At 41.2% G+C, this 22663-nt stretch overlaps 1 protein-coding gene and 1 long non-coding RNA gene across 6 annotated transcripts in view; one reads left to right on the forward strand and one right to left on the reverse strand.

Annotated features, from left to right (window-relative positions):
* DPP10 (dipeptidyl peptidase like 10) overlaps positions 1 to 22663 on the forward strand; it is a 665816-nt gene that overhangs the window by 469535 nt on the left and 173618 nt on the right. For 4 of the 5 annotated variants that reach the window (XM_064156282.1, XM_064156301.1, XM_064156292.1 and 1 more), the window contains 2 exons: positions 2984 to 3078; positions 16896 to 16970. In XM_064156282.1, coding sequence (XP_064012352.1) covers positions 2984 to 3078; positions 16896 to 16970 — 170 coding nt within the window. Of the gene's footprint in view, positions 1 to 2983; positions 3079 to 15332; positions 15374 to 16895; positions 16971 to 22663 lie in introns of those variants that run through there. The other variant, XM_064156310.1, reaches the window with a different exon arrangement.
* LOC135187593 (uncharacterized) lies at positions 8573 to 15201 on the reverse strand. Its single transcript, XR_010307381.1, has 3 exons — positions 15058 to 15201; positions 13536 to 13643; positions 8573 to 8789 (listed from the first exon to the last, which is right to left on the reverse strand). It is a non-coding gene; the product is annotated as an uncharacterized LOC135187593 (long non-coding RNA).

Consider the following 22663-nt stretch of genomic DNA (forward strand, 5'->3'; position numbering starts at 1 on the left):
CCCTCTGCCTTATCCCAGACTTTGCCTTACGTGCAAGGTGAGTTTGGAGGATCGGCCAGCAGGGTTAGAAAGCAGAAAGATTATTTACACAGAAAGCAGGCCTGGGAGAAAAGTACAGACAGCAGCTGCAACAGAGAGCCACTGCAACTGTGTTATCTGTGTTTGTGTTCTTGTTTTTATACATCTCAGCAAGCCTATGAGTGAAGTAGGCATCACCATTGTTTCCTTTTCACACCCTATAACCTAATTTCTTTCACTAGACTCTTTCAGCTAGCCCCAAACTAGCACACCTTTTAACTCAAATGGAATATTCAAAATCTTTTTCTTTGTAAGAAGTTGCTAGTAATTCCACACTTCACAGTCACATTTGCCTTCTTAAACAACAGCTCCAGTAATGCTTTCCTAACCTCTATCAATCCCCCCCCACTTCCCAGCTGTGAACCTAAAATAGCTTAGTAAGCTCCTCAAATAAGGCTTCATTAATTTTACAGAACATAGGAGGGGACTCTCACTAGTGCTGTACATCTTGAGTTTCTGTGCAGTCAATGAAAATACAGCAAAGCATATTTTTAATGATAGCACAATATTTTTCTCTGATCATATTTACTTCCTACTTCATAAAATGAAATGTAATGTCTGTAATGAATTTCCCAGACATTATTGATGATCAGTAAAGTTCTTTTGTGTTTTCTTTAGACTTAATTCAGAATTTTCCTTATGCTGTCTATATTTTTATAATGAAACATTTGATTGAATGTAAAACTCTTAACATGGGTTTTAAACAACAGGCAAGAGTCATAACTCAATCTATTCAATATGTTATTAGAAATAGTGGGAGATTTGGAAACAGTTTTTTAAAACACTGAAGGCTTATGCAGATATTGAGTATTACTTGGTAATTTTGCAAGTATTAATTCAAACAGATCCAAAGCCTTTTTCACAAGAGCCACAATTAATTCTGATTATTATTTTTTTTCTTTAGTTCAGGTGTATGCAATTATTTTTCTTACAGAAACTTATAAATCAAGTCAGTGGTAGACAGAAAAAAAAATTACAACAGTTCATGTTTCAAATGTTTTACAAATGGACCTGTTTATCTTTAACCCTGCTCTGCTAACATTCAGCTGATGTGATGATTTGGTGATCAGTGACACAGGACACTGCGAGATATAGACAGAGTACACAGTTTGTCAACCCAGCTACCAGAGATACAGAATAGTGCAGTTTTGTTAGAATCCCTTCAAAGGAGATATGTTGACATGCTGTTCAGCAAAAGCTTTCTCCTGTGCAAGATTTTGTGTTGGCATGTAGCCCTTTTCATGTTGAACGTGTGTCATGGTTTAATGAGCAGACAGATTGCTCGATTGCTCCACAAGGGGCAAAAGAATAATGCTCACCCAGTGGATTGGAGAATTAAGTGAAAGTTTAAATGGTGGACAAGAAGCTCAACGTGAGCCAGCAGTGTCCTCTTGCAGCCCAGAAGGCCAACCAGATTCTGGGCTGCATCAAGAGAAGTGTGGCCAGCAGGTCAAGGGGAGTGATCCTCCCCCTCTACTCTGCACTGATGAGACCACACCTGGAGTATTGTGTCCAGCTCTGGAGCCCCTATTACAAGAAGGATGTGGAGATGCTGGAATGCGTCCAGAGAAGGGCCATAAGGGTGATCAGAGGGCTGGAGCACCTCTCCTATGAGGAGAGACTGAAGAGTTGGGGCTGTTCAGTCTGGAGAGAAGGCTCCAAGGTGTCCTTATTGTGACCTTTCAGTACCTTAATGGGGCCTTCAAGGAAGCTGAGGAGGGACTCTTTAGGATGTCAGGTAGTGATGGGACATGGGGGAATGGAACAAAGCTAGAAATGGGTAGATTCAGACTGGATGTTTGGAAGAAGTTCTTCACCATGAGAGTGGTGAGACCCTGGAATAGATTGCCCAGAGAGGTGGTCAAAGCCTCATCCCTGGAGATGTTTAAGGCCAGGCTGAATGAGGCTCTAGACAGCCTGCTCTAGGGTGAGGTGTCCCTGCCCATGGCAGGGGTTTGGAACTAGGTGGTCTTTGTGGTCCCTTCCAACCCTGATTAATTCTATGATTCCATGATTCTATAAATAGATAAGCAATCCACAAGCTACAGCATTCCAGTTCTACATTGTGGTGAGCATAGCAAAGTGTATAAAATATACAAATTCGTATTCAATCTTGGCTCAGTTCTTTGACCTGGGCTTACAACAATCTTGTTAAACCAAAGCTTCACACAAAACCAGAAAGCCCAGGCCTGAATGCCCCCTCCCTACCATGCCTCTCTACCCCCTTACCAAAAAGCATTTGTGACACAGCAGAAAAATTCAGCTTGGCAGCCTCAGCCACTTTTGGCGTAACTGTCAACATCACCAAGGTTGACAATGAGGCCTCACTCCTTCACAGGAGATAAGAACCTGGGCATCCTTCTCAGTAGGAGAGAAAAAGGGGAAAAGGGCAGATACTACTTTATAGCCAGTTTTATAGGGATGCAGGATGCAGGGGATACAAAGGTTACACTTTGCGGTACACCTCCTGGACACTCTGGACACTGGAGGGCTCAGCACTGTGGTGTTTCTTTTTTAAAGGCACCCAGCCCAAACTGCCACAATGTGGTTGAACCTTAAAGTGCCACAGCAGCAGTGATGTTTTTGGGGAGAGGAGTTTTACATTCAAGATGTCACTTTCTTCACAGGAAAACCATTGGATATGATTTCACCCTAAAAATGTTTCCATTTAAACAAAAGACTATTTTTGAGTGAGATGAACATGCTGTAAGGCATAAACTGGTGTTTTTGAAGCTCGTTAAGGCAAATCAACAAAACTAGATAGTAGGAATGCAATTGTTCTCTCAATCTTGTTTCCATAGTGCAATAAAGATACTGTAATGACCTTAATATGCTGGGTTTCTCTACAGATTTTGCATTAAATACTCAATGCGCTTGCTAAATTTGAGTGGTTTTATCGTTGCAGATGCAGCAGTGGTGTATAGAACCAGGAATGGACATGTCATTGAACTGAATGTAGAAACAAATACAACTACATTATTATTGGAAAACACAACTTTTGTAAGTAATACATATTATGTACTTATTTCTTAGAGCAAGCCTGTTACATTTTTTCTTGCAACAGGAGCAAGAGAATATAATATTTAAAGGTTACAGAAAATACGTTTAGAACCTAGGCTACGTTATATATAAATGAAAAGCATAATCCATTCCTCTGTCAGTGCACAGTTTCTGGCTGAAGTTTGTTGTTTTATTCAACCTATGTCTAAATAACTGAGATGTTGGTGGATATGTTGTTGGCTGTATTGCATGCCTTGCTCAGGCAATTTGAAGGATCGTGCCTGGAATATGTGCTGGTGAGTCTACCTGGTGTCTGCTGTAATAGATTTCATAAAATGAGGGAGTGACACTCAAATGTTCAGAGCTTTTCACTCATTGAATAGGGGAAAAGTGTTCAAAAATTGTATGAAGATTTTCCTTTAAGTATTTAAATGTGAAAAATCAAATGTAGTCTTTGTCTGTTGCAAAAACCTGATTAGCTTGCTGCGGGAACACGATCAAGGCCCCACATGTCAGTGTGATCAAGACGATGCCACATGGACTCCGGACAGTTCACTGTCAATTATGCCAGAGACCTTTATTGATCATTTTGGCTCTCAATAAATACCCTCAGGGCATAAAGCACACACCTACACATTAGCATAATTAGTCAAGGACATCCCACTCCATCAGCATAAACCATGCCTTGTTTTCCTCATTAACGAGGTGTCTGCTGTCTATCCCTTCTGAGATAAGGTAGCCAGCAGCTGGTGGGAACCAAGGTCAGCATCCTTCTTCACTTTGCATTCCCACACTGTTCCTCTGTGCTTTACAGGCAAACTAGATGATTATGGATTATTCCTCTTCACTAGTGCATAAATGAGTGCTTTACATATGTTTCTGTCTAGCAGTATTTGCTAAGAAGTGCTTTAATGCTTTAGTCTATGATCCTTTTTTCCTCTGCTTTATGCTGTTCTTCTCAGTGATATCTGTAGTTCTTGTTTATCAGGGTTTTGCAGCATTAATGTGTGATTTGTCAATTTTTCTTCATAAATAGTCCATACAGACCACTGACTGTTACTATTAATCCCTGTATTTTTAATTTAGAAAAATCTTTTGCACCTACAGCCCCATAGGAAGTCTCATTTTTGTCAGAGGTCTTTGGCAAAGGCTGATTTTATTCCTGATCTGTTCATGGCCTTTGCTGATGCAGATTCTTCCTTTCAAAGCTAAGGCTCATGGTGACCTTTTCTTCTGACTCCTTGAACTAGAAAGAGGAGAGTAGAACCTCAGGAGAAAGAACTTGATTCTGACTTCCTAGGTCAATGAAAAGATGAAGGAGAGGGGAGGAAAGAACTGCATTTTAATGGTGTGTGCGAAGCTCCCTTTCTGTAAGATGAAGCCATCCATATGCTGGGAAGTGCCTTAGGGTACTTCTTCACTCAGAAAAAGGCTGACAGAGAATTAAAAATGGGTGAATAGACCAATTTCTGTAAAGCATAAACCAAAAGGTATTACAGAAATGTTTTTTTCCTCTTATCTGTGTATGTGTGTGTGTGAGCACTTGCCTGGCCAAGTAAAGGATTAACTGTCAGGACTATGTATTACCTTTTGTTAATAACTTCAATGCAAGCTGCTTGGGCATCCTTGACTATAAAACTTGACTTTAGTGATGAGGTTTTAGTTTTCTCCCAGATGAATTCATATATTTGTGGCTCATGTGATGTAAAGTGTAATGCCAAGATGACAAGCTATTATGCTAAAGCCTTGCCAAGTAGCGATGGATCGGTACGGACAGGCTGCTTCACACTGTGAGTGTAGCTGCTTGTCACAAACTTGCCCTTCCCTGGGCTTTTTATGGAGATGATTTATCCATAAGTCAGGCAGACTGAGAGAGCTCTAGACACTAACTATTGACTCTTAATTAGACATGTGGGATACCAATCCATAATGAATATTATTCAAGTAACCATTTAACAATTATGGACAGAACTGAGACAAATAAAAATGTGTTGGGTTTTTTTTTACTGCAAAGCTCCTCCCTGTGCACAGTCGAAAGCTAAGAAGTAAATAAAGTGAATTCCAGCAATGATCATTCATATGGAAGTAGTTGGTGTATGCTTGGCAGAGAGCAATGGGAAATACTGCTTTGCTAATCTGTCTGCTGACAAAGTGGTCAGCAGTCCTAGCAAAAGTGCATAACATTGCAGAGGCAGAGTGTGTGGCTGAAATCAAAAGGTGTCCTGTTCTTCTAAGCCTCACTGTCCTGAAATTCACACTACTAAATGTACTCTTCCAAAGTTGGACACCTGGATCGTTAATCAAACATTTTCCTTGCTCAATGTCACATCTGCTTAATCACTGGTGCATAATTAGCATGGTGCTGGTTTAATGACTCTGCAGACATATCTTGTAAAATACCACACAGATCCAGCATAGGGAGTGGCAATACAAGTTCCTGTGTTCTTCCCTGTCAAAGGATTTTAGTCATGAGTCACCTTTTGATGGGAGTTATTAGTCTGCTTTCAATCTGCCTTCCTTCTTCTGTTTGCTCCTCTGAAAAAAAAAGAAGTGCCAGGTTTTTCTTAGTAATGTTGATAATTGTCCATTCAAAATTGAGCTGCCACGGTGAACTCGCTGCGCAGAGGCACGGGGCTAGTAATGACTCTTTGTCCCTACTGGTTGGGCTGTATTTGAACCAGCAGTTTGGAAGATACTTTCTTTTTTCCTCCTTACTAATCCCCTAAAGCAGTCTTCCACTGTGTGCAGATCACTGGCTCTTCTTTTGCATCTCAGAAACTGCCATCTTTGTGCAAAGTACCTTTCTTTTTTCCCCCTTTGTCCAAAATTCAAGCAACCCTACCGAATAGCTGCCGTGCTTAATATATGTGTGTAGATACAAAAAATCAGACAGCAGATTTTGACAAAAATCATCTATGCTACATGTATAAAACATTTTACAGCTTTAAAAAACGACTTTAAAAATATTTATGCACCTGAAGAGAAGGAAGGGCAGTGTTTTGCCATTTTAAGATGCTCATTTCTTTTACACAGGGAAATGTGTCCCACGTTCCAAAATTAAAGTATTTTCTTTGCAGTTTTGTTAGGTTTTATTCAGAAATAGAAGGAATTACTGCACCTTGTCCTGTTCCTTTGTCCTTTTCAAATGGTATCCTTTTCTGTAATCAATCTGTTAGCAAAATAATCTGTCCTTTAGATAATGAAACCATATGCAAAGTAGTACTACAGATAATTACAGTGACATAACTGAAAGGAATATCTTTTAAAGCACAGAGAATATCTATTAGCATCTCTGGATATCATGACTTAAAGGCATTTTCTCATGCATATTTGTCCTCTGAGAGTATTCATGTAGCATATTCTGTTCAAGCCGTCTAAGAAACAGTTAATATTCTGAGCCAGTGGCATACAAATGTTAACAGCTGGATGCTGGGCAAGTCTTCTATTAACTGAAGCCAAAAAAAGCCATAGACATTAATCATTGTGTGGCATCCTGATGCTTGTGATGCTGCCTCGATGTGTGATTACAATATGTTCTCTATCATCTATCTGAGGTGCCTATCACCGTGATCATAAGTGGCATGCCTCCCAGTATTTCAGCGTTTAGCAATACTTTATAACACATTCCAGCTCCAAAAGAAGTAATATTCTGCCACATTTATTGGAGTCATTTCAGTTTTTAACATGCATTTTATTTATTTGGTTTGCCATCGAATATTAGGTAGAGCAGGTAAGCAGTTCACACAAAGCCCACCCCAAGATTTGGCTAAGCTGGAGAGGAGTGTGTGCAAGACCACATGGATTCTCTTGCTTAGAGGAGGTTGTCCATCTGGTTCCTTATGCTTCCAGCTCAGCCTCTCTGATGTGTTTTGCAATCGTTAAGCCCAAAACAAAATTAAAGAAAAAAACTAACCAGGCCCAGAGATGAGACAGAATGTGTGCAAGGGCTGGGTTCTGTTTGGTATTTTCCAAATGTCTTAAATCATAGAATCATAGAATCAACCAGGTTGGAAGAGACCTCCAAGATCAGCCAGTCCAACCTAGCACCCAGCCCTAGCCAGTCAACTAGACCATGGCACTAAGTGCCTCAGCCAGGCTTTTCTTGAAGACCCCCAGGGACGGTGCCTCCACCACCTCCCTGGGCAGCCCATTCCAATGCCAATCACTCTCTCTGTGAAGAACTTCTTCCTAATATCCAGCCTATACTTCCCCTGGCACAACTTGAGACTGTGTCCCCTTGTTCTATTGCTGGTTGCCTGGGAGAAGAGGCCACCCCCCACCTGGCTACAATGCCCCTTCAGGTAGTTGTAGACAGTAATAAGATCACCCCTGAGCCTCCTCTTCTCCAGGATAAACAGGCCCAGCTCCCTCAGCCTCTCCTCATAGGATTTGTGCTCCAGCCCCCTCACCAGCTTTGTTGCCCTTCTCTGGACATGTTCCAGCACCTCAACATCTTTCTTGAATTGAGGGGCCCAGAACTGGACACAGTACTCAAGGTGTGGCCTGACCAGAGCTGAGTACAGGGGAAGAATAACCTCCCTTGTCCTACTGGCCACACTGTTCCTGATGCAGGCCAGGATGCCATTGGCTCTCTTGGCCACCTGGGCACACTGCTGGCTCATCTTCAGCTTACTGTCTATCAGTACCCCCAGGTCCCTTTCCTCCTGGCTGCTCTCCAGCCACTCAGTCCCCAGCCTATAGCGCTGCTTGGGGTTGTTGTTGCCAAAGTGCAGAACCTTGCACTTGGCCTTGTTAAATCTCATCCCATTGGCCTCTGCCCACCCATCCAGCCTGTCCAGGTCCCTCTGCAGGGCTCTCCTACCTTCCAACAGATCAACACCTGCTCCTAGCTGTGGAAGAAACCTGTAGAAATTTTGCCTTCCTTTCTTCCTCTTAGGAGAAATTGCCACAACTATGGAAGTGCTAAGACTGTTATTTATTAGCCCTGGTTTCTACTGCTGTCATGGTGGATAGCTGCGAAATTATTTGGATGACAAATATATAGAATGGCTCAAGTTGGAAGTTCAAACCCCTCTGCCATGGGTGGGGACACCTCCTACTAGACTAGGTTGCTCAAAGCCTCATCAAGCCTAGTCTTAAACACTTCCATGGATGAGGGATCCACAACTTCTTTGGGCAATCCATTCCATGCATACACCTTAACAAATTCTCACTCTGGGTTTCTTGATCAGAAATTACTCTAGTGTGACTCCATAAGCATTTCAGGTGTAGCTGATGGGATATATTTTGAATCATCAAATAAGAGGCTGTTGGTTTGTTTGCAATACACAATGATACAAGTATAAATGCTTTCAGTTTGGAAAGTAGAATAGGGACCCATATTTGCAACAGCTTCCCCTTAGCTGTATGCTTTGGATTCTTTTGAAACCCAGGATCTTCTGACTTGATCTTCCCCCTTGATTTTAGTGCCTTTCCACAGCTGTTTTCTATTATCTTTGTGCACAGCAAACAAATATTACTGGGTTGCAAGCCTGTTTCCACGGGTTAGCTGTGAGTATACTCCAGAGTATGTTCTGTTGTCGTATTACTGTAGACCATCTTTTACAAAGGATGGAGAGAGATGTGTTACTACTTGCTGCCTGCTAGGTAGGGGATGGCATCAGGAAGGTGAGCAGAGCAGGAGTAGTCTTGACTCATGAGTCTTGCTTAGGCTGTGGCAGCTCAGCTGTGAAAACCCTGTGGAGGCCTTGCTGCCAAAAGCAGAGAATGAGAGCATTAGTCCGAAGAGAGCTTTTGGCAGGGATTGTTTTGTGGTGTTTTACGGAGTGTTGCTCACCAACAGCCCTTTTTGTTGATAGTTCTCTTCTGTTTGATTTTCTTGTTCATTTTATATTTACCACCACCACACCCTCTTTTGATGGGAAACTCAGTACAGCATCTTAATGCAATTATAGTTCCTTCGTTGATTAATGTAGATTTAATTGCAAGAGTAGTTTACGTGCTTATATTTTAAGAGCCTTGCATAAGAGATTAATGAAAGGCTGAATAACAATAAATACATTAAATAACATTACATAACCACATAAATATTAGTAATTGTTGTAACACTGGACATTTTAATGGCCCTTGCATGTTGTAAATAGGTGGTTATGAATATTGTGAACATTATCTCTACTCTCCCATGCTCCTTTAAATGTTAAATAATCCCCTCAGCGAAACCTCTTCAGTAGAAGAGGTTTTATGAGTTAGGGTTTAATGTTGCAGTGCACCACTGTGCAGAGATGGGAAAGCCTGACAGATGGAGGGGTTTGCAGTCACTGTGTTTTGGTGTCATGGGTTTTTGTCCAAGTGAAGGATGTTTCAACATAAAAAAATGGAGAGAACAGTACTCCCCTGTAACTGGCAGGTTGGGATAGGTCTGTATGGAATCTCTCCAAATAGTAGTCTTGATGAGGTCATTCCTTGATATAGAAAGTAGTTAAATGTTAGCTATCGAAGATGGGGGATAAAAGGAAGAAAATTCTGTGATTTACTGGGTAGAGGTTATTATGTGTTAAAGAAGCAATGGTGTGAGGCTTCTGTGTGCTTCCTGAGTCTGTTCATGTCTCTTTTGTGTCCTACAATCACCTGCTTATGTGAGTGAAATTATCTTGGGACTACATGAGGAATATCAGATGAGATTTGGTAATTTGATTTGTATTTTTGAGAACCACCCATTCAGGATGGTCCCTGTCCATAGCATAGAGTTCAGCTTAGGTCATGTTTTAAGGGACATTCAACTTTTACACTGGACAGGAAACCTACGTGTTACAGCAGAGAGCATTGCAGCATTTTGGGGTCCAGAGAGCAGCCAGACAGAGAGGGATCTGGGGGTGCTGATTGATACCCGCCTGAACATGAGCCAGCAGTGTGCCCAGGTGGCCAAGAGAGCCAATGGCATCCTGGCCTGCATCAGGAATGGTGTGGTCAGCAGGAGTAGGGAGGTCATTCTGCCCCTGTACTCTGCACTGGTTAGACCACATCTTGAGTCCTGTGTTCAGTTCTGGGCCCCCCAGTTTAGAAGGGACATTGAGATGCTTGAGCGTGTCTAGAGAAGGGTGACGAGGCTGGTGAGAGGCCTTGAGCACAGCCCTACGAGGAGAGGCTGAGGGAGCTGGGATTGTTTAGCCTGGAGAAGAGGAGGCTCAGGGGTGACCTTATTGCTGTCTACAACTGCGTGAGGGGTGGTTGTGTCCAGGAGGAGGTTGCTCTCTTCTCTCAGGTGGCCAGCACCAGAACGAGAGGACACAGCCTCAGGCTGCGCCAGGGGAAATTTAGGCTGGAGGTGAGGAGAAAGTTCTTCACTGAGAGAGTCATTGGACACTGGAATGGGCTGCCCGGGGAGGTGGTGGAGTCGCCGTCCCTGGGGCTGTTCAAGGTAAGATTGGACGTGGCACTTGGTGCCATGGTCTAGCCTTGTGCTCTGTGGTAAAGGGTTGGACTTGATGATCTGTGAGGTCTCTTCCAACCCTGATGATACTATGAAATACTCAGCTGACACAAGAGATAGTACATTAAAACATGTAACCTTGGAAAGCCAAGTTTTTCAGTATTCTAATTATCCTGTGTTTTCCTAATTACAACCTGACTGTCTTCTCAGAGGTTCCTTGTTTTTTTACTGCTATAAGGCTTGATCTTCTACTAGTCTCCACTCTTTCTTTCTCCTTTAACCTCCCCATGGACCATCTTCTCCTTTCAGTCACAGCAGTGGTAGTAGAGGGAGAATTCTATTGTTCACTTGATTGCTGATACCACACAAGGAAGCTGCTACATGGCAAATACCTTCTCATTTTGCAGCTAGTGTAGTTCTGGCCTGTCTGATTCCTCTTATGCATTTTCATTTGGTCAATGCCTGTCTGATAAGTTGGACTGAATACCTGTGAATGCTAATGAACTTCCAGACATTGATGTTCACCTATACCATTAAGTGAAAATTCTGATACAGATGCAGGTATGTGATATAGGGAGATGTAGAATTTCTAAGTAGTAGTAATGCTACCAGGCTGTAAAGTAACATTCTAGAGGTCTTGAAGTCTTTTATCTTGGATGAATAAAAAATAAATAAAGTCTAAATGTGCATAAAGTGAGCACTAAACAAGATTTGGAGAAAACTAACAATAAGAGTGTGGATGATAGAAGTTTCTGGGGAGAGTGGCTGTATGAGAAACTGAAACAGAAGGAGGGACAAAACTAAAGAGAAAAAAAATCCAACAACGAATAAGTAAACTCCACAAAAGTGAAAATTTCTTCTAATGATTTTTGACTGTGATGCATTATTTCACTTAAAAGTAGCTAGCTGAAGTTATGAAAAAATCGTGCTATGAAGTGTTTGACACAACTTTAAGATACACTTCTACAGCTCTGGGCTACACTATGCCCAGGTGGCCAAGAGAGCCAGTGGCATCCTGGCCTGCATCAGGAATGGTGTGGTCAGCAGGAGCAGGGAGGTCATTCTGCCCCTGTACTCTGCACTGGTTAGACCTCACCTTGAGTACTGTGTTCAGTTCTGGGCCCCCCAGTTTAGGAAGGACACTGAGATGCTTGAGCGTGTCCAGAGAAGGGCGACGAGGCTGGTGAGAGGCCTTGAGCACAGCCCTACGAGGAGAGGCTGAGGGAGCTGGGATTGTTTAGCCTGGAGAAGAGGAGGCTCAGGGGAGACCTTATTGCTGTCTACAACTACCTGAAGGGTGGTTGTGTCCAGGAGGAGGTTGCTCTCTTCTCTCAGGTGGCCAGCGCCAGAATGAGAGGACACAGCCTCAGGCTGCACCAGGGGAGATTTAGGCTGGAGGTGAGGAGAAAGTTCTTCACTGAGAGAGTCATTGGACACTGGAATGGGCTGCCCGGGGAGGTGGTGGAGTCACCGTCCCTGGAGCTGTTCAAGGCAAGGTTGGACGTGGCACTTGGTGCCATGGTCTAGCCTTGAGCTCTGTGGTAAAGGGTTGGACTTGATGATCTGTGAGGTCTCTTCCAACCCTGATGATACTGTGATACTGTGATGTTACAGGTAACTTCCAGCTGTCTGTTCTATAGCATATTCTTGAAAGACAAGGAATAAGGCAGTGATTAAAATGTTATTGTGGTTAAAATCCATGGACAGAAAGCCCAGCCTTTTACAGCAGGTGAAATCATAGAGCAAAGATGGAGGGAGTAACCAGTACAGCAAGAGCTCAGAACCTGGCTCTAGGGAAGCAGAAGAAATAAAAGGGAGCTGACACTCAGGGGCCCTTGCTGAGGAGGCAGAACCTAAATCCAGCATAAAGCTTACCTTAAACAGAGTCAGAACAGGCATTTCCATTAACAGCAAAACACAAATAAAATGAAAAATACTGACATTGGAAATAATATTTGAATGAGTAACATCATAGAGTCAACCAGGTTGGAAGAGACCTCCAAGATCATCCAGTCCAACCTAGCACCCAGCCCTAGCCAGTCAACTAGACCATGGCACTAAGTGCCTCAGCCAGGCTTTTCCTGAACACCTCCAGGGACGGCAACTCCACCACCTCCCTGGGCAGCCCATTCCAATGGCAAATCACTCCCTCTGGGAAGAACTTCCTCCTAACACCACATATTGTTTTTAGGAATTTCTTTTTAGATTTTAATCATCCATATGAAAAGGTGGGAAGAAAGCCAACATAGGCAGCTGTAGGGTGGAATTGTCCCTTACATTTATTTTTTGCAGCATCACCTTTTCTTTTGCTTTCATTCCTACTGTCTCAATTTGTTTTCACCTGTTTTCCATGCAAAACTATGTATAGCAGGACACACAGAGTCATAGAATCAGTCAGGGTTGGAAGGGACCACAAGGATCATCTAGTTCCAACCTCCCTGCCCTGCCCAGGGACACCCTACCCTAGAGCAGGCCTCAAACAGCCTCATCCAGCCTGGCCTTAAACACCTCCAGCCATGGGGCCTCAACCACCTCCCTGGGCAACCCATTCCAGCCTCTCACCACTCTCATGCTCAACAACTTCCTCCTCAACTCCAGCCTATCTCTCCCCACCTCCAGCTTTGCTCCATTCCCCCTAGTCCTGTCACTCTCTGACAGCCTAAAAAGTCCCTCCTCAGCTTTTCTGTAGGCCCCCTTCAGATGCTGAAAGGCCACAAGAAGGTCACCTGGGAGCCTCCTCTTCTCCAGACTGAACAGCCCCAACTCTTTCAGTCTGTCCTCATAGCAGAGGTGCTGCAGCCCTCTGATCATGCTCGTGGCCCTTCTCTGGACATGCTCCAGCATCTCCACATCCCTCTTGTAATAGAGGCTCCAGAACTGGCTGCAGTACTCCAGGTGGGGTCTCAGCAGAGCACAGTAGAGGGTGAAAATCACCTCCTTCGGCCTACTGGCATTTGGACATTTGGAGCGTGAGTGAGAGAAGGAAACTGGGCAGCAGAAGGTCAAAAGTCTGTTTGAGTGTACTGTGTCCTTTTGCCTTCATTTGGCTTTTGCCCTTGCTACTTACAGTGAGAGTGAGACTAGCAGCCCTTGATTGTCCACGGGATTTTCACATCGTGCATCACTCCCAGTAGAAGAACTGAAACGGTTATCAAATGATGCATTTCAAAGAATCCTAGAAAGGCAATATTTAGCATGATTAGTCCTAATTATTCTGTCAGTGATTGTTTGGGGTGAGTAAGGAATGGGAGCTCAGATATAAGATGATTCTTTAATATCTGAAAATGTAAAAGTATGTCAAATACAGCAATACAGAAAAATGGATGACAGATCTGTGAATGAGAAAGAAAGGCAATGTACAGGTGCTTTAAAACCCCAAATTTTTATCTCAGAATTATGAAACTGTGAAGTTTAACTAATTTAGGGATTCCAACACTCTATCTAGTTGAAGTACTTGCTGGTTGCATACAGCCCATGGATTTTCTGGGGATTTTTAGTCTTGATGAGGCTGTGTAAAACTGGGAAATATTAGAGACATAAGGAAATTACCTTCAATTTTTCCTTCACTTCTGCCTTTCCTCTATTCATAGAATCATAGAATCAACCAGGTGGGAAGAGACCTCCAAGATCATCCAGTCCAACCTAGCACCCAGCCCTGCCCAATCAATTAGACCATGGCACTAAGTGCCTCAGCCAGGCTTTTCTTGAACACCTCCAGGGACGGTGCCTCCACCACCTCCCTGGGCAGCCCATTCCAATGCCAATCACTCTCTCTGGGAAGAACTTCCTCCTAACATCCAGCCTATACCTCCCCCAGCACAACTTGAGACTGTGTCCCCTTGTTCTGTTGCTGGTTGTCTGGGAGAAGAGGCCACCCCCCACCTGGCTACAGCCTCCCTTCAGCAATGAGGTCAGCCCTGAGCCTCCTCTTCTCCAGGCTAAACACCCCCAGCTCCCTCAGCCTCTCCTCATAGGGTTTGTGTTCCAGGCCCCTCACCAGCTTTGTTGCCCTTCTCTGGAATACAGGTTGTGAACTTAACCATGTCAGGCAGGAGGAATGAGTCAGGTGACTTTTTGAAATTAATTTTGTTTTTTCCTTTTGGTAATGTAGAAGTGCTGCTTCTGTGCATAGAAGTAGACAAATTCTGAATTAATATCCATAATGGTGCTTATTTTTACTAAAAAAAAAAGTAAACAATAAAAAAAAAAAACAAAACAAAAAACCCAAACAGGAACTGTAAGGAAATTGAAATCATTATAAATGACTTGAAAATACTTAGCTTTCTCTGAAATTCTGTTACAAATAAACATACATTTCCTTAAAAGCTTGATTTTAAATCCAAACTAATAAATGGGCTGATTATGGTAATTTAAAGAATGCACCATTGCTATCAGCTTTGGCAATGAACACATGACTTCTGCTGGTCTCATTTTCATTCCCTTGTTTCTTAAATGAAACATTAAAAAGTATGAAACAGCTTTATGCATCTTTTAACAAGAATAATGGCATTCTATTAACAAAAAGAAAACTATTTAACAAGAATAATGGCATTATGCTAACAAGGAGACTCTTTTGCCAAAACCATTACCTGCAATCAAGAGATTATGGCTCATTTGCATAGCATGTACACCATGTATCTGAGGTGTTTCTGGTGGCAAACATTAATTTGCAGGTTAGTGCAAGCTGAATGAGTATGGTTGTCTTCATCAGGATCCAAATGATTTGAAACCCCAAATACACAGTGCTCTATAGTTGGATCCAGGCTGCGTGAGTAGCTCTTGTTAGTGTTGCTTCTAACTGCCAATAGTTTGCAGCTGAGCTACTCTGGTGTTTGCACTCAGTGCATAATTACTTCCGTGGTGCCATAATCAGTGGCTGAATGTTCTTACTGAATGCCTGAAACGGTAAGCACCGTGATCCCTGAGAATGAATTTGGAAAGTTGCCTGGGTTATATATTGCAGAAGACTGAGGCAGTGGAGCAATAATTAATAAGCTGCTAGAGTGTAGAGAACTTTCACATCTAAAATTGTTTGCAGTGATGTGTCAAAAAAGAGAATGATTCTCATAGATTAACTGTAACACGGTCTCTGTTTAAAGATGCTTACTGTATAAGAGACAGTTTGGGCACAGTAGAAATCTGTTCTGAATGTTTTGCAGATGTGAAGGCATACTTTTAGTTTTTTGTTTGTTTTCTCCTTTTCTTTCCTCAAGACTGTAGATATATCTTCTAATTTTTGATACTGCCATGCTCTTGCATCAAACTAAGAGACAGTTTGTCTTCAAAGCTGTTTTTCCCCTTGGATTTCTTTGAATACCTTGCTTCTGATTTTCTTGTCTAGGGACCTGAGTTTAATCTGCATATCAAAATGTAGCATCTTCTGAGTTTATTGGAAGATTAGCTTTTGCTTGGGTTTCTTCTAGGAATGACTCCTTAGCTACTCTGAATGTATTATTTTCTGACTTGGTTGTGTACCTTAGACCCCCTTTGAATTCGTTAGTTTAGCAGTGGGATTAGGGTAGATCGGAGAGGATGCTTAAGAAGTAGAATAAGGGAAAGCCTTCCTTGAACAGCAGCTAGATCTTATTTTGTACAGCTATGTGTTTTCTTCCATCTTGTACTTTTGTGGTTCTTGTATTTTTTTCTGTCCTACTCTATTCTGATTTGCATTTTACATTTCTTCTCACTTTTCATTCTGCACATATGTCTTGAGATTCATTTTAAATTATTTCCTTCACTGCCCTTTAAAGCACATTCTTATCTTCAGTAGATGTATTCAGTACAGTAGTACATTAGATGTATTAAATTCTTTCTGACATCAGCATTACCTCTTGATTACATTACAGCCCTGAATTCAATTGGGTGCTGTGTAGTTTTGCATAGACATAAAGCAATGTTAGTTTTATATTGCTACCTTATGTTTCACTTTGATGTCTGCTAGGCATCTTCTTTCTCTTAGGAAAGAGTTTCTCTCCAGTGCAAGTTGCCTTTCAATCTGTTTATGTATGTGGCCTTAAACAGGTGTGCACTACATCTCTATTGCTTTTATTTTCTCGTATGTTATCTTTAAGCCTAACCTGGTGATGAATCTCCTTTATAACCACTCCTGAAGTACACACCAACCAAAGTGTCTTCCTTCATCTTCTGTAAATGAATTGGTTATAGTAGTCATCTTTGAATAACTAAGGAACCATGGTAAAAAGTGTTATCAGCTTCTTAATTGGTATTTAGTGTTGAAGCCACATTCATCTGCTGCTATTGGACCTGCAAAGCAGACCAACAATTATTTAAGCCTTTCTTTTGTGAAAATTGTATAGATGTTCTAAACCAGACCTCTGTTTAAAATAGGAAGTTCTTAACTGCAAGAAAATTTGGAAAACAAAAATCTTTCTTACTACAAACTCACTTTTATTTTACTTCATTTCAGGTAACATTCAAAGCATCAAGATACTCTGTTTCACCGGACTTAAGATTTGTTCTTCTTGCATATGACGTTAAACAGGTAAGGCAACAATTCTTAATCAGAGAGCCTCTAAATTGAAACTCTGAAGCCCTTGCTGTTTTGTATATTTCATGTGCAATTCCAGATAATGTAATGAGATTCATATGGTAGTTTTCTTTTCCCTAAACCTTCCGATGCAATGATAGTGAAGTGTGTACAGAAATGACAGAAGGTAAATTGCTGTGTGTCCTCTGAAGTGTCATGCTGGTTTCTTTAGGAAAGGTTTCAAAAGCCTTAAACTGCTCTGTGGCCAGCTGATTGTGTGAAAGCCTGTCTTCTGATGTTCCTTCTGTTTGAAAAAAACCCTCTATATGCCATTTGTGGACTATATAAAAAAACAGTATTCTTGTTTCATTCATGTGTTATTCCTGATTTTGATAGTCTGAAACCTGACTGTCTAAAAGTCTCTTGGACTATATAACGTGGTGTATTTGTTTCTCATAGTACTCAGAGATTTTGCAGGCTATTATGTTGTCAAAAAACAGTTTCAATCATTACTACCACAGAGAGATTTCTTAAATCTTTGAAGAAAGCCAAAATGGAACTGGCTTAATTACTTTCCTCTGTGTGTGTTGGGTGTTTGTATAAAAGGTTCTATCAAAATGTGAGTTGTTCTTCATGACAGAACAGTTCTGGATTTGATTGGCTCAGTGGTTATTCAAGCCAGTTTGATTAGGATCTTTTAAATTTTATTTTGGATCAATGAAATTTACAAATGCATGTTAATACTTGTGACCTTAATATCAGAAGTTTAGAAATGAGAAAATACTGCTGTTGTTTATCACATTAAACTACAGTGCAGTAGTTTACTTAATGTTTGAGTTGGTAACTAATAGTGCAATAGATGTGTGTTGTGAATTTAAATTCTTAGAATAATAAAAGATTGACTTCCAGGCCAATATACAAACTTTTTTTGTCTCCTGCTGACATGACCATACAGATCTCTATACCTGCACCTTTAAGAATTAGAGCTGCAAACTCGAAAATATGCTGGAAGCTGATCTGAAATATTTGAGAGGTGTTGATGTAAAATGATTTGTTTATTTGGTGCTAGAGCCAAGTAGAGTTTCCTTCTACCCATTCCAGTGCATTTTTGATCAAGCTCTTTATACAATACACAAATAAGAATATAGAATCATAGAATCAACCAGGTTGGAAGAGACCTCCAAGATTGTCCAGTCCAACCTAGCACCCAGCCCTATCCAATCAACTAGACCATGGCACTAAGTGTCTCATCCAGTCTTTATTCTTGAAGACCCCCAGGGACGGTGCCTCCACCACCTCCCTGGGCAGCCCATTCCAATGGGAAATCACTCTTTCTGTGAAGAACTTCTTCCTAACATCCAGCCTATACCTACCCTGGCACAACTTGAGACTGTGTCCCCTTGTTCTATTGCTGCTTGTCTGGGAGAAGAGGCCACCCCCCACCTGGCTATAGCCTCCCTTCAGGTAGTTGTAGACAGTAATAAGATCACCCCTGAGCCTCCTCTTCTCCAGGCTAAATATATAGTAGGAAAGAGCTGCTGTTCAGTCCACTGGTTTTGCTTTGAAGGTTTCCAGTTTGATTGTTGCCTGAAAACTACATAACTCTTTGCTATTTTCCTTCTTGATTGCTTCTTATTTTGTGATAGAATTTAATAATCCCTCATACTGACTTAATTTCCTCATCTGATTCTATTGAAATACTAATTTTAGATGGATTGTTTGTTTAGGATTTTTCTTAGTAATAGCATATGTAGCTGATACAGAAAACTAAGGAAAACATGTACATGTCCATTACATTTGATTATGTAAATGTTGTAACATCAGGGTGAATCCCTGCCTCATGATGAAGACAGTCTGTTGACGTGCAGATTGCTCTCAATATATGCTGCATATATCACTTTGCAGTGTAGCTCCTTTCCTGTATTTAATGCTTGGTTTTGTTGCAAAAAGAATTTTTTCACACCTACAGTCCAGTTGCTGGCAGCAACTTAGAGGGCTGAGGTTTGCAGCATTGATGTTTTGCATCTGGCTCTTCCCTTTACTCAAGTTTGTTGTCAAGAAGTAATTAAAATGAGAAATTAAAAGAGGTTTACAGGCAATTTGTGGTGGTAGTCCTGGATGGCTTTGGATGAGGCTTGTGATGCTTGCTCTCAAGGGCTCCAGCTGGGCTCATGGCTTTCAAACCAGAAACATGCATCCTCTAGAAGTGGTTCTGATGGTGCTAAAATTGGTTAATAGCTGCATGTTGTCAGTCAGGTGTAAATACTAACAAATGCCATTGGTGTCTGCTGCATCCTGAGAAGAATTGGTTACTTAGAATAAAAAGGAGAATAACCAAGAAGACTCTAAACCAATTCTTAAAGTTACAAAAGAATGTTATTGTGGGAAAAAGCCTTTTTCCTCCCTATTTTTTTTTTCACTTTTACTTTTTTAGACCCTAACTTACTGGGTCTTGAGAGGAAATCAACCTGTATACCTTACTCCTTCACCTGGCTATCAACTGTAAATTATTCAATTTATTTCATATAAGATTAATATTAAACAGCATAACTTAATTGGACATTAAAAGAATTATTTTCAGTAGAGTAAGTCTCATTTGAGTTTAAAGTTTTATGAAGCTGAGGGATACTTATTGTCATGTGCTACAACATGTGGTTGAGCCTTTAATGATACCTGTTTCAAGGAACCATAGGTAATTACTATAAGCATTTAATTGATCTCACCGTCCCCTATAGATTTCCACAGAGCTCTGGATTTTTCTCCCTATGTTTGCCCCTTATTTTCCCTTCTTTGTTAGGAGTTAGGTGCATAATCATTCTGTGATGTGTTTGATGGGATTTCTGCTTTTGCAGACTGTTCAGGCTTTTCCAAATTCAGGTTTTTTTCCAAATGATAATGGTTGTTTAGGTACATTAATCTATGTTCTTTGCAACATGCAGTAATACAGCTGGAACAGATTTATTAATCAACAGTTTTATAAATAAGCTACTGTGTTCCAGCTGAACAGATTGGAGAAAAAATAGAGACAAATGTTTCTTCAAGACATTTTGTCATGAAATCCTAATTAGAAACAAGGTTATTTTGAGGTCTGGATTAAAAATAAATGTTGAGTTAAATTAAATAGTCGAATGTTTATTTTAGTATTGTCAGCATTTTCTTTAATCTATTTTATGCCTCGAATGGCAAACTTTAATTAAATTTGCAGTTGTTCAGTGCTATTAAGAATGTCCTCTATGCATAAGGGGACATAAATCTGCATGAAAATAAGCCATCTTTGAATACAAAAGTAATAATTGAATGAATCATTTAAATCATGCTTAATAGAAGGAACAAAACTATATCCTGTGGCATAGCAGCTGTTTTGGTATAGCTTGATAAAATTCATGTGGAAGAAAATTCCTTTGCTTAAGAAATCAAAGTGCTGTAAATTGACTTCTGTACACCAGTTTCCCCTCCATCTGTATCATAGAATGTAAGGCACTGCTTATGGGCACAAGCAATGTGGCTGCCTGCCTTTTTCTAAGGTTGTGACGATTTTAGAGGTACTTTCTGAGTGTTCTTTGCTGCACTACTCCATAGTTCTCCATATCTAAAACACTTTAATTGACTCTGCAAGGTCTGGGGTTTTTTTAACTTTAGCAAAACTTGCATGGATTCACTGTGTGTAGTTCAGACTTTATTCCTGTCACTCACCATAATTCGGTCAGCATCACTGAAAAAGTCTCATTTTTCAAGGCAGCAGATCAGTAAGTAGGAACTAATTTGAGAACTGAACATGTACGTTCTGGCTGAATGTCCTGCCATCCTGATTCTTCTGGGACAGTGGGAACAGCACGGCAGGGAGACAGTTGTATGGATTGTATGCAGAGAGGAGACATTTCTGTGGTGCTGTAACTTTTTGATTTTCTTCTGAAGACTGCCAAGGTACGAGCAAAGAATGTGATGCTCTGAGAGGCAAGGTATCGAAGCCAGTGGAGAGTTCCAGAGGAAGGTTATTTCACTACTGCTTTTAATAACCGTTGTGTTTAAAATCTTTCTCACTCCTCTCATAGTGTTATTCACAACTACAAAAAATGGATTTATAGTTTTGATTAGAAAATGGAAACCAGACATTCTGTGCTTGGATTAATGGTAAAGAATGGGACAGTAATTTGCAGCTTGCAGTGTACTGAGTACTAAAGTCCTAAGAATGACTTTTACCATTGGGGAAGTTTGAGGATTTAAGAAAGTCCTTTACTGTTGGTGTCCCCCAGCAGGAATTTGTACCTTGCAAGTTTGCCCTGGAGCCCACATAAAATGAAAACAGGCTTTGTTCTAGACATTGGTGAGGGTTTTGCTCAGATGTTATAAGCACATTCTGCCTGTACTCTTGCTTAGAACATAACATGCCACAAGTGAAGAAGTAAATTAGTTCCTCTTTTATAAGTCACCTTTTTCCCCCTCACTTGATTTAGTAACCCCTTTCTTTGTCATTTTGGTTCTTCCTACAAACTGTCCTTTCCTTCTCCTTGCTTTCAAGTCCCTTTTGAATACTAGCATTCAGGATTTTTTCCTGCTTTATTCTCTTTACTGTTACTAATGCATAATTTCCTGCTTTCAATGCAAGATGAATTGTGTGCAGGATTTTTTAGCTCTTAGTTCATAAATGTGCTTAAAAGACAGATTAAAGTTCAGCTGTAGTTTAGAAACATAATCATTTATAAACTCTAAAAAAAGAAACATTTGGGGTATTGGTTTTTTGTTTGGTGGGTTTTTTGGTGGTTTTTTTTTGCTGAATTAGGACTTCAAACTGTAATCTTCTTTAGCTTAGATGCTTTTGATAGGATGGGGGCAGGGAATTGACGTGGCTGAGTCAGGAGTTACAAAAAATATAATTATTTTATTTTCCTGGAACTCCACCCCCAAAACTATATACAACAATTAATTTAGTTTATTAACAGATTCAGGTCACTGAATGCTAGTTTATCTATAATACTGTTTTCCAAACAGTATTATAGATAAATCTAGATATTTAAGAGTTCAGTAAATGGAAAAGGCTAAGCTATAAACGCAGCTTTACCCCATTATCAATCAGGCTGAGCAGAAGATTAAGGGAATAGCATGCCTGACTCACAGAGGTGAGATAGGCATTTGGCAATGATGCCTTGCTGGGCTCCTCGGCAGGAGCAGCCTTCTGACATTGCAGGCAACATCCAATAATGGAGATGCACTTCTTCCCCAGTGGGATGGTTGTGGAACAACACTGCCTTCATAGCAGTGGGGGGGAGCCAAAACTGCTAGCGTCCTCAGTCTCAGGAGGCAGACGGGAAGTTGGCTACCGATAGGGTCTGAGAAGGGGTGGTCCAAATGCTTCTGGCTCTCTCTCAAAGGACCCCAGGCTTGCCAAGCCTGCTGGTTTGCATAAAAGGGTGCAGAAGTGGAGAGAACCGTCCAAGAGCAGGGACAGGGCAAAACCAAGAGCTGTACAAAGGTAGGAGCTGTCCAAAAGTGGGCACGGTCTAGTCACAGCAAGAACTTGTCCTTCGCAGTGGCAGGGGACTCTCAAGGTGGGAACCCCTGCTCTGTTTATCCTTTTTCTAGACAAAGTGTCCATTTACCATTCATACTGGGCACGAAAACCCAGCCAACCACCAGCCCAATTCCAACACGGGCTCACCCATGGGTCAGCCCACGTGCAGAAAGGCACCTTTTGCTGCCCTGCTTCAAGC

This window comes from Pogoniulus pusillus, chromosome 2, assembly GCF_015220805.1.
Source record: "Pogoniulus pusillus isolate bPogPus1 chromosome 2, bPogPus1.pri, whole genome shotgun sequence".
NCBI lineage: Eukaryota > Metazoa > Chordata > Aves > Piciformes > Lybiidae > Pogoniulus > Pogoniulus pusillus.